Source organism: Mauremys reevesii, linkage group 2 (genome assembly GCF_016161935.1).
Source record: "Mauremys reevesii isolate NIE-2019 linkage group 2, ASM1616193v1, whole genome shotgun sequence".
Lineage (NCBI taxonomy): Eukaryota > Metazoa > Chordata > Testudines > Geoemydidae > Mauremys > Mauremys reevesii.
In genome coordinates, this window is record NC_052624.1 from 124255227 (window position 1) to 124269781 (window position 14555).

A 14555-nucleotide genomic window follows, 5' to 3' on the forward strand; every position below is an offset into this window, starting at 1 on the left:
TTTGGGCTTCATTATGATTTTTACACTACCACTGAAATGCCAGAGTATATATTAACATCTGTCTAATGATTATTTCGCAAACACAAACTTTCAAAAAAATCCTAAAAACTTGTATAAATTTTGTTTCTCACCCAAAGACAAGATCTTAGTAATGCAATTTTGTTAAAATATGGCACTATTTAAATTTTTTAAAATTAGCAATACATTTTTTGCTTCTACTGGAATTTTAAAGACTTGTTTACAGGGTTTAGAGCAGTGGTTCTCAAACTGTGGGTCAGAACCCCAAAGTGGGTTGCGACCCCGTTTGAATGGGATTGCCTGGGCTGGCTTAGGGCCAGGGCCCAGGGCGGAAGCCCAAGTCCAAACCCCACCACCTGGGGCCAAAGCCTGAGGGTAGTGGGGCTCAGGCTTTGGCTCCCACCCACCCATTCGGTACAGCAAGACTCAGGCGGGCTCAGGCTTCGGTCCCCCCTCCTGGGGGTCATGTAGTAATTTTTGTTGTCAGAAGGGGGTCGCGCTGCAATGAAGTTTGAGAACCCCTGGTTTAGAGCAACGTTTACATCAACTAAAAATTATCTCAATCATTTACCTATTACAAATAACATTTAAGAGTACTATAACAATTAGAATTTTATCAATTTCAGTTTCCATTCCCTGTTTCTGTGGATCTCACACACAAAAAAAGCAAAGAGAATTTAAAAATATATGAAAATGTAATTGCAAAAATGACAAGTTACCAGGGTGACTCTATTTCAGATATTACATCTGTCCCTATTTAGATTTTTTTAAACACAGAGTAGATTTCAAATACATTGTGTCTAGTTTTCAGCAAAGTTGGCAGAAATAGCTTTGGACATTCCCAATACACAGACTGGAAGTATACCTCAAAAGAATGGAAATTTATTACAACCTGTATTTATAAAATTTCCTATTTTTGTTTGTAAAAAAAATAAAAAATAAAAAATAAAAATAATCTCACCTTGTTCGCCCACATTCACATGTTTTTGTCATAAAGGCAGGGCATGATGGGCAAGGACCTGGATGGCAGAGGCTTAAAAATGAAAACATTTTAATAAGTCACAAAAAATATATGGTATCTTTATTTTTAAACTTGTTTCACTAGTCAGAGTGAAAGTTTCTATAGTCTGCAGCAATATAAAAGGCTTGTAAATTTAAAATACAACAGTTCATTATCAGAATATTTGTATATTAATATTTTTCCTAAAGTGTTTTACAAAGTTATATTTACACTAACAAAAACTTAGTGACAATTCAGGATTTACACCACTCACCCAAATCCTTGACAGCATGGAAATAAGTTAAGGGCAAGGTCTCCAGTATTCTTTGCCACCTTCACATCAATTAGAACGTTGTTGATGATACGCTCCTGGATGCTAGCAAAAGATGTGCCTACCTTTCAAATCTTCAAACCTGCTCTTCTGTGACACTAACCCTCTAAACTTTTTAGGCATTTGGCATACATATTAATAACATTTTCTTTCAAACGCCACAGTTTTTAACTTTCACTAACATTTAGCTTTGGGTATGTGTGTAATGCCAACAGACTGTCGGCGGGCAGGATTAAACCTGGAATCTCTGAAGCTTAGTGTATGAGTCTCTACTGCATGAGCTAAAAGTCAGATGGCTATTAGCTAAGGCTGTAGTTAAAAGCCAGAAGGCTATTAGCTAAGGCTGTAGCTGACTCAACAATCTCTAGCTGGGCTAGGTGCCACTAGAAGGGACAGAGTGCCACACCCAAGCAGGCATGGATAACGCGTACACTGGAATTAAAAGGGACAGGTGATTTCAGACTGTGTAAAATATCTAGTCTAGCTTTAATCTAACTCACTCATAGCATGGATAAAAACAGCAGTGAAACCATGGCAGCACAAGCTGCAGCACAGGCTGTACAAGCCCACCTGAGACCCTGGGTATAGTCTCATGTTCCTAGCGTGCAATTAAGCTCTTGCCACCATGGCATCACTTCTACTTTTAGCCGTGCTAGCTAGATTAAAGCTTGTGTGGGTATGCCTACACAAGCTGCAATCACACCCTTGACTGGAGTGTAGGCATACCCTTTGTGAAATCTGTCTTTAACTTAAAGGCTCTATCATTTAGCTCAAAGAGTAGTAGCTGATTCTTTTAAATCCAGAAGTCCAGCGTTCTTTTTGTACAGATGTCCTGACTAGGGGCATCATTACACAATACCAAGTTACTAGAGGAAGAGAAGAAGCCATGCTGTCATTGCAGATTGTACACTCGCTTTGACAGGGAACCTCTCTCATTCTGAACTCCAGATGTCCATAGCACTTTAAATCCTATAAGTAGGCTTGAAAGAATTAGATTTTTATCTGTAAATTTCAGTAAATATTGATTTCACTGTACTCACACAAAGTGATGAAAAAATATTTCCATTATAATAATTGAAATTTACTGACAGACATTTACAGTAAAAAAAATGCTGCTTGAGAACTTTGATTTAATATTTATTGTATATATGTTGACATGTGATTGTGACCATTTGTGTTTGAATTTCAACACCTACTGTCATTAAATAATTATTGTTGATCCACGCCCCCCATTGTCTGACCCTCCCATAATTTCCTGCAATGGTGAAAATTTAAATAAATTAAAAATAAAAAATAGAATGCTTTAAAACTCATAATTCTGCACAACCATAACAATTTAAAATCAATAAAAATAAAAAATGCGTAAAAACAAAAAATCAAATTCAGCCAAGCCTACCTGTATCTGTGGGGATTGAAGCAGGGATCTCTGAATCTAAAAGCATGACTCTCTAGTGCTTGAGTTACAGAACCAGGTGCAGACTCAAGCTACTAATTGTGGTCTAATCCCTAAAAGTTACACTCTGTTAGGGTGGGTTACCACATGGTCTTCTAAAGTTCTCTAGTATATCTGGTGCACCATGTCCTCCTAATCCCTCTGCCATTGTAGAGATAATGCTAATGCTATAATTATAGCTTGTCCCCTCAGCAACACTGTCTCAACATTAACTCCCATGCTAAGCATTATATGTCATCAGTAACAATGACAACCTTGAACAGTAACCCTATGTCAATATCAACATTCAAGATAACTTTTATATTTAAAGTTTAAAAACATGTTGCAATCTTTAGCAGGCATTTTTCTAATGTATTCAGAGAAAAGTATAACAACTTAAAACAGTAGGAAAAATTCAGTCACATGGTATATTTTAAAAACAGTCATAACTAACCTGTTTGTTTTATAACAATGCAATGTTAGAACTAGAAATTAAAATCATAAAAGTAAGGAAATGCAAAAGCTCGACACCTCAGTGACATTAACTGATCTCCAATGCACATATATGTTTTTGATTAGCAATTAGACTCAAACACTCACCCTTAACTGGAACCCACTTAGACTGACAATTCCTCACGCATCAAGGTCACTGCTCGCCAGGGGAAGAGAAACTCTTGGGAGACTAAGAAAGGCCATGGTAATAGGGGATATAGGAATATATTGGGTATAAAGTGACTGAGAAAACAGTTTGGAAACTTGCCTGTCTGTGAGAAGACTGTGGACATCACAAGAAACCTACATGGACTCTCCACAGCAATCATCAGAAGTCTACAGTCATGTTACACACTGGTACCAACCATGCAGGAGAGAGATCCTGGAAGTTAAATTTAGACTACTAGGAAGAAGGTTTACATCCAAGGCCTCTGTAGAAACCTTCTCTGAAATGCTTTCAAGTCCATGCCTGGTTCTAACTAGGCACAGAGAACTTTAGGGTCTCAATGCATGGTTGACAAGATAGTGTGTAAAGAGGACAAGTTTAAGTTTACTAGGAACTTGGGAATATTTTGTGGAAGGGGAAGCCTGTACAGAAGGGATGGGGGCTCCACTTTAATTAAAATGAAACCAGACTGTGAGCACATAAAATAAGATATTGGAGGAGTGTTTAAATTAAGAGGTGGGGGAAAGCTGACGGGAGTTAAGGAGCACATTGATGGACAATTGCATCTGTATAACCAGTAAAGAATATGAAGCAAAATTACAATTGAACTAAAGGATAAGGACAGGACAAGAACCCATGAAATTCCAGAAAAAAAAAATAATCAAGCTGTCAGATTAGGCAGTTAAAACAGGTGCTTGGTAAAAAATAAAATAACAATGATAGACAAATTTCTGTTCAAACATGAGACTCTAAAGCAAAAATTAAAAGAACAAGACTATCTTACTAGCAAATGATAGCTGGCATTGTGGAAATACGCTGGAATGAAAAAATCAGTGGGATACTGTAATACCTGGTTACAACACAGTAAAAGACCGAGTAGGCCAAGTAGATGAGGGAGCAATATCTAAAGTATTCCCTAGACAGTATCCAGCACGTCTGACTCATTGGAGACACCACCCCCCCTCCCCCCGCCTCTGCTTGAACCAAATCTGCATCAGAAGAAAGACTTACAAAAAGCAACGAAAAGACAGTGGGAGACGCACCTAACTCCCTGGGATAAGGATGACAGGATTAAGGAAACTCCCCGAACCTCATTTGCATCGAAGATAGGACAAGGAGGCATCTCCATTAGCATACAGTATGGAGAACAGAGATTCCAAGGCAAAAACCACATGGAACTCTGGGACCAGAAAAGCAGGGAAGCACTTCATGATGGGGGAATCTCTGCTCCAGATGTTAATGAACCCATGCAGACACACACACAGCTCAGTAGTTATCAGACCAAATCTAGTAATAAATCCTTTATTGGTATCCAAAATAGTGAAGCTCCCTAATTACATTGTGAGCTCCCTCCAAGGAACACCGCCCAAAACCAGGAAGGATCAGCTCCCATGGTATAGCCTGAACAAAACAACTACGGTATACTCCTTGTTTACACATAAACAAATCTAATGTTCTCCCTTGAACCATTGTTGTTTCTCTACTTAAACCCCTACCTATGCTCAAGTAAGTGTTCTGATGCCGGGATCCAAAATCTACATCAGTTCCATTGGGACTTCATCTTCTCCTGACTGATCGTGCTGCGGGCTCTGCCTGACTCCACACTCTGGACCCTCAGCTACCACCACCACCTGGGACCCCTGATCGATTCAAGCTTCACAGAATGGTAAGAACCCAGCTCTCTCTCTCTCTCGGTATAGCCTTCTGACCCTGACTTGTGTGATCAGTTACAGTTTTGTATACCTGACTTTTATAAATCAAATTTAAGTTATATTTAATATTATGGCCTGGTCCACACTAGGACTTTAATTCGAATTTAGCAGCGTTAATTCGAATTAACCGCGCACCCGTCCACACCAGGAAGCCATTTAATTCGACCTAGAGGGCTCTTTAGTTCGAATTCGGTACTCCACCCCGACGAGGGGAGTAGCGCTAAATTCGACATGGCTATGTCGAATTAGGCTAGGTGTGGATGCAAATCGAACTTACTAGCTCCGGGAGCTATCCCACACTGCACCACTCTGTTGACGCTCTGGACAGCAGTCCGAGCTTGGATGCTCTGACCAGCCACACAGGAAAAGTCCCGGGAAAATTTTAATTCCTTTTCCTGCCTGGACAGTTAGAATTTCGTGGTTGGACATCGGGGCGAGCTCAGCAGCACCGGCAGCGATGCAGAGCTCTCCAGCAGAGGAGTTCATGTAATCTCTGAATAGAAAGAGGGACCCAGCATAGACTGACCGGGAACTCTTGGATCTGATCGGTGTGTGGGGCGAGGAGTCTGTCCTTTCGGAGCTTTGCTCCAAAAAACGGAATGCGAAGACCTACGAGAAGGTCTCCAAAGCCATGAGAGACAGAGGATACAGCCGGGATGCAACGCAGCGCCGCGTGAAAGTCAAGGACCCCAGACAAGGCTACCAAAAAATCAAAGCGGCAAACAGACGCTACGGAGCCTGCCACCACTGCCCCACCAGTGACCATGGACTCTGACGATGGGACAGTGTCGACGGCCAGTTCCTCGGCGATGTTCGCGGACAGGGAAGATGAGGAAGGGTTTGTGGAGGACGAGGCAGGCGACAGCGCTTACAACGCTGGTTTCCCCGACAGCCAGGATCTCTTCATCACCGTCACGGAGATCCCCTACCAACCGTCCCCGGCCATTAACCTGGATCCTGAATCAGGGGGAGGAGCAGTCGGTAAGTGCTTTAACCATGTAAACTTTTATTCTTAATATAACAGGAATCTGAAGTATGTGAAAAGGAGGTCTCTCTATATATGGGGATAGAACAGAAATCCTCCTGAGAGATCTCCACGAAGCTCTCCTGGAGGTAATCGAAAAGCCTCCACAGGAGGTTCCTGGGGAGAGCTGCCTTATTGGGTGCTCCGTGGCAGCACACTTTTCCGCGCGAGGCTTTCATGAGGTACTCTGGGAGCATTGCCTCCCCGAGCACGGCTGCATAGGGCCCTGGTTTGTGCTGTCTTTCACGCAGCATGCGCTCTCTATCTCCTTCAGTGACCGTCCTCAGGGTGATCTCGCTCGGAGACTCCTGCATCTAACTAGGGGAATTACTGTAATGTTACGCCTGGTCCAAAGTATTTTTAAAAAATCTCCGGACAGACGTCATAGCAGAGACTCAGCACGCTGCTGCGTGACGAGCGTAACGGAAAGCCAAAGAATCAAATGGACGCTCATGGAGGGAGGGGGGACTGAGGACGCAAGGTATCCCACAGTTCCTGCTGTCTCCGAAAAGCATTTGCATTCTTGGCTGAGCTCCAAATGCTTCTAGGGTCAAACACAGTGTCTGCGGTGGGTCAGGGCATAGCTCGGCAATTTACGCACCCTCCCCGCCCCCAGAAGTGAAAGGGAAAACAATCCTCTGTTGACTCTTTTACATGTCACCGTATCTTTACTGAATGCTGCAGATAGACGCGATGCTGCAGCACTGAACACCGACATCTTCACTCCCCCCCCGCCATGGGTGGCTGACGGTACAATATGACTGATATCCATCGTCATCATCAGCCTATTGGCACATGGGGCAGTGCAAAAGGACTGATAACCATGCGTACTAGCATCAGTGAGGTCGATCAAGGGCGCCTGGCCCTAATTTTTCCTGGTAGATGGTGCAGTATGGCTGGTAACCATCCTCATCATAGCAACAGGGGGCTGAGCTTCACCAGCCCCCACCCTTCATGTGTAAAGAAAAGATTCAATTGCCCCTGGACTAGCAGCAGGATGCTGGGCTCCTCTCCTCCACACTCCCTAATGTCCTATCTGGACTATCATAGCAACTGGAGGCTGCCTTCCACTAATTTCTCACTAACAAGTCACTGTGTCTTATTCCTGCATTCTTTATTACTTCATCACACAAGTGGGGGGACAATGCTATGGTAGCCCAGGAAGGCTGGGGAAGAATGGAATGAACAGGTGGGGTTGTTGCAGGAGCACCCCCTGTGAATAGCATACAGCTCATAATCTATGCAGGATCTGACACAGAGCAGCTGTGCTCTCTGGTTCTCTGATACAGTGGTTCTCTAGTACACTTGCCCATAGTCTAGGCAGGACTGATTCTATTTTTAGATACCAAAAAGGAGGGATTGACTCAGGGAGTCATTCCCAATTTTGGCTTTTGCGCCCCTGGCTAAGAGCAGCCAGGGGTACTTATGACAGCAGCAAATGGTGCAGTGCAAAAGGACTGGTAACCATGCCCATCTTATTACCAATTTATGGTATGGTAGATGGTACAGTATGGCTGGTAACCATCTCTGCTGCCATGTAAAAGCAAAAGCATGCTGCTGTGTAGCGCTGCTGGACCGCCTCTGTCAGCGGCATCTAGTACACATACGGTGACAGGCACAAAAGGCAAAATAGGCTCCATGGTTTCCACGCTGTGGCGTCTGCCAGGGCAATCCAGGGAAAACGGGCTTGAAATGATTGTCTGCTGTAGCTTTCCCGGAGGAAGGGATGACTGACGACATTTACCCAGAACCACCCACGAAAATGGTTTTTGCCCCATCAGGCACTGGGATCTCAACCCAGAATTCACAGAGACAGACTAGACTGTGTTCAGTGTTCGCAAAAATTTATCTTTGCAAGGAATTCACTCCCTTTTTCCCATCACACAGCTTCGACTGTCTCCAGACCTGCCACAGTATCCCCCTCACAGAGGCTAGCAAAGATTAGGCGGTGAAAGAAAAAGACACGGGACGAGATGTTCTCTGAACTTATGGGGTGCTCCCGAGACGACGCGGACCAGCAGAGTCAGTGGAGGGAGACCCTCTCTCTGTACCAGCGCTCACACAGCGAACGGGAGGAGAGGTGGCGTGAGGAAGACAAGAGGCGACTCAAACGCTGCTTGGACTAATGAGGGAGCAAACGGACATGCTCCTGCGCCTTGTGCATGTTCTGCAGGACCTCAGGCAGGAGGACAGAGCCCCCCTGCCGTGTATCTGCAACCGCCCTCCCCCGCCACAAAGTCCCATACCCCCCTCACCCAAAATAACCAGAAGGAAGGGCGCCAGAGGCCGTGTAAACTGTCACTGCACCCCAGCAGAGTGCTCAAGTACCGAAAAGCTCTCATAGCCTAAATTTTGAGAAGTCCTTTCCTTCCCGCCTCACCCAAGCCCCCGTCCCAGTTTCATCCCCTAACTGTCTAGTTGATAATAAAAAATACTTTTCTGTTAATTACTGTTTCCGTCATGTTCTTTTAGAGGAGACTGTGTTTGAAGAGGGGGAAGGGGTTGGTAATTGGACAGGACAATCACCTTTACCAGGGTACAGACATGGGGGCAGGATCAGCAGCAGGTCACACACACACTGCAGTCAGTAGGCACCCTGGTCGGTATGGGAGGTGGTTTGCAGGTTCTGTGTGGGTGGGGGGGGGGGTACGTGATTTTGTAGCGGGGGAGGGGGGTTACAGATCTCATGCAACGGTCCCTGTCCTGGACCACAGAGCCACGCAGCAGAGGAATCTGTATCCATCCTCTCCCGCCAAAAGGCCACATAGCCCACACACACAGAGTCCCAAAAAGGAGGGATGGCAGGCTCCTTTGAAACATCCAGTCCAGCAATGCAGACTGCTCTGGGAGCAGGAGCCTCTCATTCCTCGAGTTTAGAGGCGGTCTTTACATCACTGCACACCCTACCCAGCACAGTCCGTCAGGGGCGGCTCTAGAGCCCAGCGGGGCAAGCACCCGCCTGGGGCGGCCCTTTCCCAGGGGGGCGGCAGGCTGGGCCGGTGGACCTGCCGCAGTCATGCCTGCGGGAGGTCCACCGGAGCCTCGGGACGACCGGACCTGCCGCAGGCATGACTGCGGACGGTTCGCTGGTCCCGCGGCTCGGCTGGACCTCCCGCAGGCATGACTGCAGCAGCTCAAGCGGAGCCGCCGGACCAGCGAACGGTTCGCAGCTGCGGGAGGTCCAGCTGAGCCGCGCGACCAGCGGACCCTCCGCAGTCATGCCCGCGGCAGGTCCGCTGCTCCTGCGGCTCGGGGGCGCCTCCCACGCATCACTGCTTGGGGCGGCCAAATTTGTAGAGCCTGCAGTCCGTGTCCCAGTTTCAACCCTGTAACGCAAAGTCATCAATAAAGAAACCTTTGTAAAGTTACAGTGGAACATGTATTTTATTTTTAAACATGTGTTGGAAGTTGGGGAAGCGGGGTGGGCGGGGTATGTAACTGCAGATGCTAGTCAACAGTCACTTGGTAAAGAAACAGGGGCAGGTTCAGCTTCTCTGTAAAGAAACTAAACAGTCACAGGTCACGCTGCTCACTGCTCGCTGGTACTTTAAGAGTTCCTTGTCGCTGTGCAAGGCGCCTGCACAGAGCTTCACGAGCCAGGGCATTAGCGGGTAGGCTGGGTCCCCGACGATCACTATAGGCATCTGCACATCCCCAAGACTTATTTTGTGGTCCGGGAAGAAACTACCTTCCTGCAGGCGTCTAAACAGACCACAGTTCCTGAAAACACGCACGTCATGAACTTTGCCTGGCCACCCGACGTTGATGTTGGTAAAACGTCCCCCATGGTCCACCAGTGCTCGCAGCACCATTGAAAAGTAGCCCTATTTCTCAGCAGCTGACTGTGGAAGAGGTGGACGATAAGGTGCGAGGAGTTGACAACGGCCAAAACTGCAGCGGGATCCTTGCTCAAAGTGCTGTGGCGCCCGCGCTGTCACTGAGCAGAAAAGTGCACGAACAGATTGCCCGCAGGCGCTTTCAGGGAGGGAGGGCGTGATTGACGGTTCAATGATGACAGTTACCCAAAACCACCCTCGACACATATTTCCCCCCAGCATGAATTGGGGGGAAATCCCAGAATTCAAATGGGCAGCAGGGAGTGCGGGAACTGTGGGATAGCTTCCCACAGTGCACCGCTTCCAAAGTCGACACTGGCCCCGTTACTGTGGACTCACACAGTCGAACTAGTGTATTTAGTGTGGATACACAACTTCGACTTCATAAGGTCGATTCCACAAATTCGAATTAAGTTGATTCGAAATAGTCTTGTAGTGTAGACATACCCTATAACTGTTTTGTTTGTTTGGCTCCCCTATGGTTATTATCTGGCAATAAATAACTTTCATGATTAAGCTGGTTGCTTCTCTCGCTCTCCCCCCTTCATGGGTGTTTTTTGGTTTCCTCATTTGCTCTGCAGCAACTCTCCTCATACCTAAGCTAAAAGATCCCTGCAGACCCCAAAATCCTGTGGGGTTTGCTCATCAAGTGGGTTACTACCAGAACAGTTGTAACATGAAAGTGGGGCTAGAGACGTGCTGAACCTGAGACATATGAGGGTGGCATTTTAGAAGTGCTGCTCGACCCAGTCTGCTGAGTCCAGGGGCATATGAGGGTGGCAGATTGAAGGTGCTGCTCGACCCAGCCTGCTCAGGCATGCTCTATTCAGGTGCGGGGCCCAGGGCCTATGAGAGTGACAGCTTGGAAGTGCTACTCAACCCAGCCTATTGAGTCCAGGGACATATAAGGTGTCAGCTTGGGAGCGCTGATTAATCAGGTCCTCTCAGACATGCTCTGTTAATATATGTGTGTGTGTGTTCGTGTGATTCTGGGGTTGGAAGAACCCAGCCCTGGGGAACCTAGTTCCAGCAGGATAACTCCATTGGGAGGGAACTTGCAGCAGGGAAAAGTAGAGCTCCATATGAGAACACAAGTGACACAAGCAGTACATTGAGAGAAGTACAGAGAGCACCATCCAAAGAGTAATCCTAATAAATGAGCATACCCCAAAGTAACAGGCAAAGCTGGTAAGAAGAATAATCAGTGTTGCCAGCTCTTGAGGTCCTAAAGCTCCAGCTACTAGCACCATGTGATTACATTAGGAAAGAGAGAAATGGTCACAATTGATCAGACTCAAGGTCCGCCTAGACCAGTAACATCTGACAGTGGCAAGTGCCAGATGTCTTAGAGGAAGGTGTAAGAACCTCCCAGGAGGCAGAAATTAGATAGTTTACCCCCGACATTAGCTCTCATTCGAATATCTCATAGTTAGATTGTTTTAAATCCTGAAGCATGAGGTCTAATATCCCTTCCAAAATATGTTACCTTTCATTACATATACCTTTCTGTATATCCTTGTTAGCAAGATTTAAAAAGAGATTGGATATTTATATGGTTAACAAGAATATACAGAGTTGTAACAAAAGGTGACATTTTTTAAGGGATATTAGAGACGGAGGGATATTAGAGAAAGGGGTATTAGAGATGGAGACAAAGAAATTATCAAGATTCAAAATGAGGTTGACATCTATATGGTTAATTTCTTGGCTTTCACAATTTCATAGGGCAATAAGGCAATCTAATTATGTAATCTGTAAAAAAAAAAAAGTATTTCTTCAATCAGTTTTGAATTTGCCATCTTTTAATTTAATTGAAGGTCCCCTTACTCTTAAAGAACAGAAGATCCTGATCTACCTTCTCTGAATCATTTATTATTTTATACATATTATCATTTGTCCTCCCTTAGTAGTCACCTTTCAAAGGTAAACAATCCCAAATCCTTTCACTCTCTTCATATGAGTTTTTTTCCATGTCCCGAATCATTCTAATTATTCTCATGCTCTTCTCTACAAATATGAGGGTTAGAAATTTACTTTTAAAAATGAAAGCTGAGATTCTCAGGTAAAGAGAGGGTCATTGCTGAGAACCTAAATGATTTTTTTGCACCATTCTTCACTGGAGAGGAGGTTGGGCAGATACCTATCTCAGACATGCTCTTTTCTGGTAATAAAGAAAAGGTGCTATCAGAGACTGCATTAGAAGAAAAGGTGCTCGAACAAACAGATAATTTAAAAAGCAATACGTCACCAGGCCCAATGCCGGGGAGTGCGCGTGTGAGACAAAGACACAGAGAGAAAGAGAGAGAGAGTGAGTGAGAGAGAGAGAGACACACACACACACACCGTGTGTGTGTGTGTGAGTGTGTGTATGTGAGCATAGGCGGCAGGTTTGTATAATTTTTGGTGGGGCCCAAAATGGTGGGCCCCCCCCACTCCCGCCCTGTAAGCCAATATAAAATGAAGCTACAACGCGTCAGTGCCACAAGATTACAAGGGTCAATTAAAAGTGGAAAGTCAGAAGCAGCACTTGCCTACTTCAATATACAGTATTATATTTTGTTGCACATGTTGTGATGAAGTGGGAATGTTCTTAATATTTTCTCTGAATACTGTGTGGGTGCCTGAGTTTCCCCTGCAAGATGCCAACTGAAGGTGTTGGGGACAAAGAGATCAGGTGGCCTCCTTGTCCGGAAGAGAGACAGAGGCCAGAGGAGGGAGTGTCAGTTTGGAGCTAGCTGGGGAAATGGGGAGAGACCCAGAACTTGGTTCTGGGCTCCCCACCCCCCAAGATGGACCTGACAGAGGGGTTCTGTTTTCTGTACCAACAAGCTCTGTTTAAACTGTGTTCCCGTCATCTAATAAACCTTCTGTTTTACTGTCTGGCTGAGAGTCACATCTGACTGCGGAGTTGGGGTGCAGGGCCCTCTGGTTGCCCCAGGACCAGCCTGGGCAGACTCGCTGTGGAAAGTGCATGACGTGGAAGAGCATGCTGAATGCTCTGAGGTCAGACCCAGGAAGGTGTAAGCTTCTTGCCCTGGAGACAGTATGCTCCGAGAGAGGAGGCTCCCCCAGAATCCTGACTGGCTTTGTATGGAGTTGTTCCAAAGCATCACAGCATCCCCTTCCACACCGTGCACTTCCCAGAAGTCCGCACAGGCACTGACACTCCCTCCTCCGGCCTTTGTCTCTTTTCCAGGCATTAGGAGGCCACCCGATCTCTCTGTTCTCCAACACCTTCAGTTGGTACCTTGCAGGGGAAACTGATTTAGGAAAAATGAAGTAAAAGCTGCCCAAACCGAGCTTGAGCACTCCTGAATTTTGAGGTGTTCAAATCCGGAAGGCAGGTGCTGGGGGTGGGAGAGGGCTGTGAGATCCATGGGGGAGCATGGCAGCAACTGTCTGGAGCTGCACGGAGCCAGACACGCTGGTCTGAGTGGCACAGTAAGCGGTTTGGGGGTTGGAGAAGAGGTAGGGGGTTCCGGGGGGGGGCAGTCAAGGGACAAGGAGCAGTGGGGGTTGGATGGGGCAGAGGTTCTAAGGGGCAGTCAGGGGATAGGCAGCAGTTGGATAGGCATGGGAGTCCAGGAGGTTTATCAGGGGACAGGTAGGGGGTGCGGTCCTGGGAGGGAAGTTGGGTGGGGTCTCAGGAGGGGGCAGTTGGGGACAAGGAGAAGGGAGGCTTAGATAGGGGCTGAGGTCCCAAGGGGCAGTTAGGGGCAGGGGTCTCGGGAGGGGGTAATCGGGGAACAAGGACCAGTGGTGCTTAGATAGGGGGTGGGGGTCCTGAGGGGCAATTGGGGCAGGGGTCTGGGGAGGGGGCAATCAGCGGCCAGGGGCTGGGATTCAAAGGGCTCTGGGCTGCTGGCAGCTGCGGGGATACCAGAGCCCTTTAAATCCCAGCCCCGGCTGGGAGTCAGAGGGCTCTGGGCTGCCTGCAACCGCGGGGAGCCCAGAGCCTTTTAAATCCCAGCCGCGGCGGGGAGTCAGAGGGTTCTGGGCTGCCCGCTGCGGCGGGGAGCCCAGAGCCCTTTAAATCCCAGCCGCGGCGGGGAGTCAGAGGGCTCTGGGCTGTCTGCAACCACGGGCAGCCCAGAGCCCTCTGACTCCCGGCCACGGCTGGGATTTAAAAGGCTCTGGGCTCCCCGCCGCAGCAGGCAGCCCAGAGCCCTTTAAATCCCAGCACATGGCAGTGTGGGGAGGGACATCTGAACAGCCCAGCAATTGATAGCCGGCTGGGTGGCTGCTGCACAGGGAACTTAGGGGAGCTGATGGAGGGCTGCCAGTCCACCCTGGTTCCACCCCTGCACCAGCTGGCTCCAACGGGCTGCTCTTCCTGCAAGCAGTGGACAAAGCATGCAACTGTCAAACAGCATTATAAGGGAGCATTGAGCAACTTTAAATGAGCATGTTCTCTAATAGATCAGCGACATAACAAAGAAACAACGTTAACTGGGATGACATTAAGTGAGGAGTTACTGTATATAAAAATCAAGAATAAAAGAAATCCTAGAGATGACAGAAGTTCAGTACTAGGTGAGATAGTT

At 46.9% G+C, this 14555-nt stretch overlaps 1 protein-coding gene across 1 annotated transcript in view; it reads right to left on the reverse strand.

Moving 5' to 3' along the window:
- LOC120397510 (transcriptional repressor NF-X1-like) overlaps positions 1-14555 on the reverse strand; it is a 225903-nt gene that overhangs the window by 149361 nt on the left and 61987 nt on the right. The window contains 1 exon segment of the mRNA XM_039523454.1: positions 980-1051. Within this exon segment, the coding sequence (XP_039379388.1) occupies positions 980-1051 (72 nt within the window).